Source organism: Notolepis coatsorum (assembly GCF_963971535.1).
Source record: "Notolepis coatsorum genome assembly, chromosome: 2".
NCBI lineage: Eukaryota > Metazoa > Chordata > Actinopteri > Aulopiformes > Paralepididae > Notolepis > Notolepis coatsorum.
The window spans coordinates 113,690,765-113,701,062 of NC_140166.1; the positions used below are offsets into that span (position 1 = coordinate 113,690,765).

Consider the following 10,298-nt stretch of genomic DNA (forward strand, 5'->3'; position numbering starts at 1 on the left):
ACAGGCAGACAGACAGACAAACAGACAGACACTGTCAGGCGGACAAGCCAGCAGACAGACAGACATAATACAGACATCCTTGCAGACAGGCAGGCAGACATAAAGACAGACAGACAGACAGACAGTCAAACAGACAGACAGACATAAAGACAGACAGACAGACAGTCAAACAGACAGACAGACATAAAGACAGACAGACAGACAGTCAAACAGGCAGACAGACAGACATATAGACAGACAGTCAAACAGGCAGACAGACAGACATAGACAGACAGACAGACATAAAGACAGACAGACAGACAGACAGACAGAGAAACAGACAGACAGACAGACATAAGCCAGACATTCTTGCAGACAGGCAGACAGACAGACATATAGACAGGCAGACAGACAGGCAGACAGACATATAGACAGACAGACAGACATATAGACAGGCAGACAGACAGGCAGACAGACATATAGACAGACAGACAGGCAGACAGACATATAGACAGACAGACAGACATATAGACAGGCAGACAGACAGGCAAACAGACAGAAAGGCAGACAGACATACATCAGATAGACAGACATGCAGGCAGGTATTCAGGCACACAGACAGACAGGCAAACTGGCAGGCAGACAGACAGACAGACAGGCATACAGACAGACAGTCAGGCGGACAAGCCAGCAGACAGACAGACATATAGACAGACAGACATACATAAAGACAGACAGTCAAACAAACAGACAGGCAGACAGACAGACATATAGACAGACAGACAGGCAAACAGACAGACAGGCAGACAGGCAAGCAGTTATTCAGGCACACATACAGACAGACAGACAGGCGGACAAGCCAGCAGACAGACAGACAGACATACATATAGACAGGCAGACAGACAGGCAGACAGACATATAGACAGACAGACATATAGACAGGCAGACAGACAGACATCAGATAGACAGACAAACAGGCAGGCATGTATTCAGGCACAGACAGACAGGCAAGCAGGCAGGCAGACAGACAGACATATATACAGGCAGACAGACAGACAGACAGATATATAGACAGACAGACATACATATAGACAGGCAGACAGACAGGCAGGCAGACAGACATATAGACAGACAGGCAAACAGACAGACAGACAGACATAAGACAGACATCCTTGCAGACAGACAGACAGACAGACAAATAGACAGACAGACAGACATATAGACAGGCAGACATACAGGCAAACAGACAGACATACATCAGATAGACAGACAGACAGACAGGCAGACATACAGACAGACATATAGACAGACAGACATATAGACAGGCAGACAGACAGAAAGGCAGACAGACAGACATGCAGGCAGGTATTCAGACAGACAGACAGGCAAACTGGCAGGCAGACAGACAGACAGACAGGCAGACATACAGACAGACAGTCAGGCGGACAAGCCAGCAGACAGACAGACATATAGACAGACAGACAGACATAAGACAGACATAATACAGACATCCTTGCAGACAGGCAGACAGACAGACAGACAGACAGACAGATATAAGACAGACATCCTTGCAGACAAGCAGGCAGACAGACAGACATACATAAAGACAGACATATAGACAGACAGACATACATATAGACAGGCAGACAGACAAGTCAAACAGACAGACAGGCAGACAGACAGACATACATAAAGACAGACAGACAGACATATAGACAGACAGACATATAGACAGACAGACATACATATAGACAGGCAGACAGACAAGTCAAACAGACAGACAGGCAGACAGACAGACATATAGACAGACAGACAGTCATAAGACAGACATCCTTGCAGACAAACAGGCAGACAGACATACAGACAGACAGTCAAACAGACAGACAGACAGACATATAGACAGACAGGCAGACAGACATACAGGCAGGCGGACAAGCCAGCAGACAGACAGACAGACATATAGACAGACATATAGACAGGCAGACAGACAGACAGACATATGAACAGACAGACAGCAGACAGACAGACATAAGACAGACAGGCAGACATATAGACATACAGACAGCAGACAGACAGACATAAGACAGACAGGCAGACATACAGACATCCTTGCAGACAGGCAGACAGACAGACATAAGACAGACAGACATAAGACAGGCAGGCAGACAGACAGACAGACAGGCAGGCAGACAGACAGACATAAGACAGACAGACATAAGACAGGCAGGCAGGCAGACATACATATAGACAGGCAGACAGACAGACATATCGACAGACAGACAGGCAAACAGACAGACAGACATCAGATAGACAGACAGACAGACAGGCAGGCAGGTATTCAGGCACACAGATAGACAGGCAAACAGACAGACAGACAGGCAGGCAGACAAGCCAGCAGACAGACAGACATACATATAGACAGACAGTCAGACAGACAGACATAAGACAGACAGGCAGACATACAGACATAAGACAGACAGGCAGACAGACAGACAGATATATAGACAGACAGTCAAACAGACAGACAGGCAGCCAGACAGACATACATACATAGACAGACAGACAGGCAGACAGGCAGGCAGGTATTCAGGCACACAGACAGACAGGCAAACAGGCAGACAGACAAGACAGGCAGACATACAGACAGACAAACAAACAGGCAGACAGACAGACAGGCAGGCGGACAGACATACATACAGACAGACAGTCAAACAGACAGACAGACAGACATATAGACAGACAGACAGACATACATATAGACAGGCAGACAGACAGGCAGGCAGACAGGCAGACAGACAGACAGACAGGCAGACAGACAGTACTCTAGTGGCTACAGCACCCAGACCACCACACCCTCCTGCTCTGAAGACACCATACCATCACAGGGTGAGGCAGACAGACAGGCAGGCAGACAGACAGTACTCTAGTGGCTACAGCACCCAGACCACCACACCCTCCTGCTCTGAAGACACCATACCATCACAGGGTGAGGCAGACAGACAGGCAGGCAGACAGACAGACAGACAGACAGACATAATACAGACAGGCAGACAGGCAGGCAGGCAGACAGACAGACAGGCAGACAGATATATAGACAGACAGACATACATATAGACAGACAGGCAGACAGACAGATATATAGACAGACAGACATACATATAGACAGACAGACAGACAAACAGACAGACAGACAGACAGACAGACAGACAGACAGAGAGGCGGACAAGCCAGCAGACAGACAGACATACATATAGACAGGCAGACAGACAGACAGACAGACAGACAGACAGACAGACAGGCAGGCGGACAAGCCAGCAGACAGACAGACACGCGGACAATATTACATTACTCTTTCCTCTCTCTCCCTCTCCCTTCTCCTCTCATATCCCTCGTCACCCCCGCTCCTCCTCCTTTTCTTCTCCATCCTGCTCCTCCTCCTCTTCTTCCTCCCGCTCTCGCTCCATCATCTCCCTCCCTCCCTCCTTAGGTTCTGACTACGACTGCTACTCGGTGAACGGCGACGCCGAGGGTCCGGACGGCCAGGCGGACTTCGACAAGTCCTCCACCATCCCCCGGCACTCCAACATCGCCCAGAACTACCGCCGCATGATCCAGACCAAGAGGCCCGCCAGCACGGCCGGCCTGCCCACCGGGGCGGGTCACGCAGGGGGAGCGGGGACCCCCGGCACCGCCACCATCCGCCGGACCCCCTCCACCAAGCCGGGCGTGCGGCGCACGCTGTCTAGCGCGGGTCCTATCCCGATACGCCCGCCCATCGTGCCCGTCAAGACCCCCACGGTGCCGGGTGGCACGCACTCACCCGGGGGGGACGCCGGGTGCGCTGGCGGCATGCCCGTGCGCGTGGGCAGCGAGGAGTGCATGTTCTTCGCGGGGGTCGACGGCACGCAGGGAGCGCTCGATTATGTCAAGGCGTCTCCCAAGCGCCTCAGCCTGCCCAACACCGCCTGGGCATCAGGGCTGGAGGTGTACACGCAACACGGAGGAAGTGCCGCCATGGGAATGGGATCAGGGGGCGGGTCCGAGGAGGATCAGATGATCGCGGCCAATCGCCACAGCCTGGTGGAGAAGATCGGAGAACTGGTGGCCAGCGCGCACGCCCTGGGGGAGGGGCAGTTCCCTTTCCCCGCCCTCCCCGATGACCCAGCTGCGGGCCAGGCGGCCTCCGGCGCTCAGACGGGCCCGGACGGGGCGGAGGGATCCGGAGACATGCTGATGACCATCAGGAGAGGCGTCCGCCTCCGCAAGACTGTCTCTAACGACCGCTCAGCACCGCGCATCTTGTGATTGGAGGAGAGGCGGGAAGGAGGAAGTGCGTCGGCCAATAGGGAGTGCGTCGTCAGTTCAGCCGGCCACCCAGTACATGCACACAGACTAAACCCTGTAGAGAAATATATACTATAACAAAAGATGAATGAAAAAAAAGAGAAAAGAAGACATTTAAAGACGTCGTTAGAGTAAATGATATATAATAAAAAATAATGATGATGATAATAATAATAATAATAATAATAATAATAATAATAATAATAATAATAATAATAATAATAATAATAATAATAATAATAATAATAATAATAATAATAATAATGAATAACAGTAATAATGGTGATTCATGCTGATGATTAAAAGTAAAATACTGAATATTGACAGGCTTCTAGCTGGCCACTATAACTCTAGCGTGTGTTGGACGCATGTTTGTCTTCTAAATCACCCAGGGATGGAGAGACTCATGGAACAGACGGATAGAGAGAAAGAAAGAAAGAAAGAAAGAGAGAGAGAGAGAGATAGGGAGAGAGTGAGCGAGAGAGAGATATATATATAGAGACTGGTTCTGTTTGCCAATTTACTCCCCGCCCCACCCGCCCCTTCTCCACTCCGCCTCCTAACCAAGTCGAAGGAATGGATGGTTGGATGGATGAACAGATGGATGGATGGATGAACAGATGGATGGATGGGTGGAACGAAGGAATGGACAGACAATTGGAGGGAGGGGCGGATGAGGATGGACACGCGTGACCCCAAGCGGCTGGGATTTGAACCTGCGAGCCGCCCGCGGTGTCGACGGAGAGCCTGTTGAACGGAAGCCTTGGTATTAGCGTGGGGAACTAACACACAGGGAGATGCTGCCGCGTCTCTCTGGGTCACTGTCATGTACACAAACAAAACAAAAAGTGTTGGTATTGAACCATGCTAGTACCCCCTCCCCCTCGTCCTGTCTGTCTTGTAAATACGTGGGCGCGTGCATGTGTGTTCGTGTGTGTGCACGTGCATATATCCGGGTATGCGTGCATGCACACGTTATTGTGTGTGTGTGTGTGCGCGTGTGTGTGTGTGTGTGTGTGAGGGGCGGGCCAGAGCTCTGCTGCAGGACAGCTGGTTAATCCAATGAGGGCAGGGCTTTTCTCCCGTATGCTGTACCTTGTATTTTCTGTTTTTATTGTGATGTCATTTCCTTGTTACCACTGTATTGGAAGTTACAAAAAAAAAGTTATCCAGGCATATATATATTTTCTAGAAACCAGAGAGAAAATGTTAATAAGAAAATGGAGCAATAAATGTGTTTTATTTTATGATTTTTTGTTAAGGTTAGAATGAGGCCCTTATCTTTATTTTTAGGTTTAGCTTTGATCTTCATAACATTCAGGCGCTCATCGGGAACGCTTAATTACACTGAACCTGTGGATTAATCTTAATCTCCTTCTCTCTCTCTCTCTCCCTCCTTTTCTCTCTCCCTCTCCTTCTCTCCCTCTCTTTCTCTCTTGGGACCACGTTATCGTTGGGGTTCAGACGACTCACAGGCTTTGGTTGTTAGCACCTGGTGCGGACACTAGATGTCAGCGTTGGCATCATTTTGTGAGAGAGAGGAAGTGAGAGAGAGAGACAGAGAGAGAGAGAGACAAAGAGAGAAGGATGGTGATAGAGAGAAAAAGAGAGAGGTTGTCATTGTAGAATAATACATCATTGAAAGCAGTTAGTGGAAGGAGAATGACGAGGGAGAGAGAGGAAGTGAATAAGGTGATGGAACAGTTTGTGAGGCGAGAGGGGAGTCAGGAAGTAGCTCTTTACAGTGCATCCCGTAGAACAGCTGGTCGGCAGGACGGTCGTTATCCTCGGGGCTTTTACCGTGATACAACCGTGTTCCTAAAGGGGGCGCTTCACTGAAAACACAATGCTGATTCAGGTCTTTCCCCAGGATTTTCAAACAAGATAGCGCTGAAACGCAACTAGGGGTTGGTCCGGAGGGGGGCAACTAGGGGTTGGTCCGGAGGGGGGCAACTAGGGGGTGGTCCGGAGGGGGGCAAAACATATTGCAATAAAGAAAGTAATTTGCTGTAATTTGCAACTTATTAAAAACATTAAGTACAGTGCATAAGGTTGCACAATAATTTAACGTTGAACACGAAAATACACACATGCATGCACACACACACACACACACACACAGTGGAACAAAGGAACAGCGGACCGAGCAGTCACGTATTAGACAATGATGCGTCTGTTTCTAAGCTGGCCCCAAGCTTTCACACGTAGTAACTAAAACTCAAAGTAAATGAGTTTGAATATGGCCACCCCCCGTCCAACCTCACTGTAGTTGGAAAATAGGGACGTAAAACGAAGAGGATGATGATGATGATGATGTCATCGGGGACACTGAATCCTTGTGTTGTGTTAATTACAGCTCCATGAAATTATGCAGATGAAAACATAGTAATACCTTGTCTTATAGGGACTGCTACCTTATCATTTCACGGAGCTGTAATTAACACAACACAAGGATTCAATGTCCCCAATGACATCAGTGGTGGATATATTCAAACTAATTTACTCTCAATAACTGTCAAACTAAATGAACGTGTGCAAAACTGTTTACAGTTTTTGGACGTGTGTGAGATTATGTGCAAAATAAATCGGCATTGTTTTTTTTATGAAGTGCCCCTTTAAGGCAGAGATAAAATGTCCGTCGATATCACAAATGATGCTACGATACAATGCGATTCCATTCAATTAGAAAACAAATGATGATGATGATGATGATGATGATGATGATGATGATGATGATGATGATGATGATGATGATGAATGTACTGCATCAAAAAATATTTGGATTGTATCGTCACATCCCCGGAGCCCTGTGTACGCCAAGACAAAGATATGTGTTGTAGTAACGTCAGTTGCGTTGTCTCGAAAGGCAACTGAGGTTTCCCTCATTTACAGTCACTTTTGAGTGTACATACTCAAGCTAAAAGTTAAGCAAAAATAAAAGCATATAAAATCACACAGCATATAAAATCATAACAAAGTGACATCAAGACGAGGCAAAGAGCAAGGATAACAAATCAATTAAAACACATACAACTTGATTGACAAAGGTTGTAGATCAAGGTCTTAAACTCTGCAACAGGGGGGAGAATCTCAAGCTTTAAGGACAGTTGGAGTTCATTCCATGAGCTAGAGGGGCATCATAACGAAATGCATAATTAGCCTGTTCCAACTCTGGGGACCTTAAGGACCAGCCAGTCACTAGAACGGGTTCCATAGGTTCCAAAATTCCATTCCAATAATGATGTAGTATAAGGAGGTAGCTTACGAGTATGGGCCTTAAAAATATACAATATAGCTGAATTCTATATGATTTCAAGGGACTAGTCAACCTGCGTCATTTCAACACATCTCTTTCTCAAGCGAGGGCTCCACTGGCCATGTAGAGAGCTGTGGAGAGGAGGCTTGTCTGAACTTTGCTCAACGTGGTTGAGAGTCTACAGGGGTGGCAGGGGGAGCAGGAGAGCAGCATAGAGGATGCATTGGTAGGTGAAGTGCAGTCTGCTGGTTCAGATCGTATCTAGTCAACTACTCTTCCAGAAGGACTGAGACGGGAAAGTTGCAGGTGGCCACTGTACAGGTCCCCTTTAGTGCTGATCTAGGAGCAGTGGTCGGGTCACATGACCGTACAATATCGCTAGTTAAACCGGTCTCGAATCAGCTCTCCTATTCCAAGATACTTAACACTAGTACAGGACATACTGATTTTAAAGAGCTGATGTTCGGTGTGTTTCCCCACTTGGCCTGACGATGGGGTGTATTGAAATCTGTCTCTTTACATCTGGCTTGTATGCCTATTGCATAGTAGATGGAAATGTCTGCACTCACAAATGAGCCTGCAGCAATTATTTAGCTGTTTTAATATGCCCCGTGTGGCTTGTGATCTCCAGCGGATCAGATAAGATCAGAGCAGATCACACTGCAAGCACGATGTGATCCAGCTGCGGCGAGACGCGCTTGTTAATGTATCCTGGTGCGACTGTAACCGTCGTCCTTGATGCGCCGTCTCTGCCATGTTCCTCCACCCCCGACGGAGACTGTTTAGAAAATTCTATTTCAGTGAATTTCTCAGCTGTCAGAAGGCACAGGGGAGAAGCTGCCAGAGGGCACGAGACGACCAGTTGTTTAAAAATTTATTTTGTTTTGTGTTAAAAGAGACCAGTTCTGGTTCAACTACATAACGGAGAACAGACTGGAGAACAGACTCCGCTGTAGGACGGAGGACATACAGTACGCACGATGGGGGGACTTCTACCTTGGCTACCACCGTGTGACGGAAGGCATATGTCTCAAACGCGGCTCGGTTTAGTTCAGCACAACTCAGGAGTGTCACAGAGTAACGGATTACATCGACCCGTAACTGCAATCCAGTCTATGAGATCCGAGCGTCGGGATTCCTTGTCGATTACAGTCGGCGACTTGAATTTGAAGTACAGGTGTTCTATGATATGTCACGGATTACCTTTTTGAAAAGTACCCCCCCCCCCCCCCCCCCCCCCCACCTGCGGCTCCGTGTGGCTTAGACTCTGGGTGTTGTTGTGTGAAAAGGCTATTTATGGACTTTAGGAAGGGGATAAAGGGTGAGGTGGGTTTTATGGGCTCGCTGGTTGGGTATTTAACTTAATGTTATTAGGGAGGGAGACAGAGAGGGAGCGGTAATGAGAGCATTTCACTGCCTGTTCATAAGATATGATATAATGTACTGTACTTGTGAAGAGAAGCAGACAAACACACACAGGACTCAGTTAACGGCTAGTAGGAAAATGTAGAATAACACGCAGAGTATTCTGTTTGCCATATTTTTGTTTTGCGGTACCGTTTATGACTCACTTATTTTCTAGTCTTACTTTTCATTCATGTAAAAAGTCAAAAAAGAAAAAAATTACTTGTAACTTAACTCGTAACACAACGTAGCACACAGTGAAACATGATGGATATGGGACATGTGAGTGGGGGGAGAGTGTGTTGTTTTGACCGTTGTGCTGTACGGCTATCGAGATCGTCATCAAACGCAACAACACAGCAACGAAAGACGAACTTAGCAAGGGGTTTTATTTGTTTTATTTATCACAGTCGTCATTTCTTCCAAATGTCTTGACAAGAGTCACAGTATCATGAAACAAGTAGCGTTTCTTGAAAACATCAGAGATGATCTGGCGGCGTAGTGAGTAGTGTAGCGTAGTGACTTGTGATCACGTTGGACGCCTTTTTGAATGCGGCAGTGCCTTTTCTCTATGGTTTTCAATGGTTTTCAATGGTAATGTCAGCTGAGGAAGCAATGGTAATCAGTGGTATCGCTCCTTGTGCCCTGTGCACTTTCAATTCTCTATGTACACTGCCACGCGTTTGAGCGCAAGAAAAAGGCGTCCAATGTGATCAAAGATTTAAAACACTTTGAAATAAGCCTGATAAACCCATGCCTGGATTAACGGCCGGCATGACGTTACCGGGCAAAGGCCCCAGGGCCCCGAGACCATCACGCCCCAGACTGCCAAAGGGGGCCCCACTACACTGATATCCTTTATCAAAGGGCCCTAGAATGCCCTCAGACCCCTGCTAATTATGTTTGTCCCCTGAGTGACAGGGAAGGACACAGATACACAATCTGGTCACAGATAAATCTGAACACGGGCAAAGGCCTCTTGCTAAGCATGTTATTGGTTGCTGTGAACAACATGTGTGTACTTCTCTAGCAGGGAGTGGGTTCATACACTGTGTACCCGAGGGAGGGGTTAAAGAGGTCGTTTTACCCAGTTAACAAAAGATAATCACTAAGGATTTAAATTAACTGGACATAACGGATCGTAACACATTCATACGTTAGTAGTGTAGTTGTGGGCTACCTCTTTGTTTACATTTAGTTTTTACTTGTGGATCGAAGTTGAGTTGCTATTGCCTCAGGTTCTATCAAGGCACCCACACACATGTCAGACCAAAACAAAACAAAATGTAAACAAAGTGTAGGGGGGGGGCACTTT

The 10,298-nt window shown here is 47.4% G+C and overlaps 1 protein-coding gene across 1 annotated transcript in view; it reads left to right on the forward strand.

Moving 5' to 3' along the window:
• Window positions 1-6,226, forward strand: part of mtss1lb (MTSS I-BAR domain containing 2b) — a 239,448-nt gene extending 233,222 nt beyond the window's left edge. The window contains 1 exon segment of the mRNA XM_084309215.1: window positions 3,467-6,226. Coding sequence (XP_084165341.1) covers window positions 3,467-4,284 — 818 coding nt within the window. The 3' untranslated portion in view covers window positions 4,285-6,226.
• The last annotated feature ends 4,072 nt before the right edge of the window (window positions 6,227-10,298 follow it).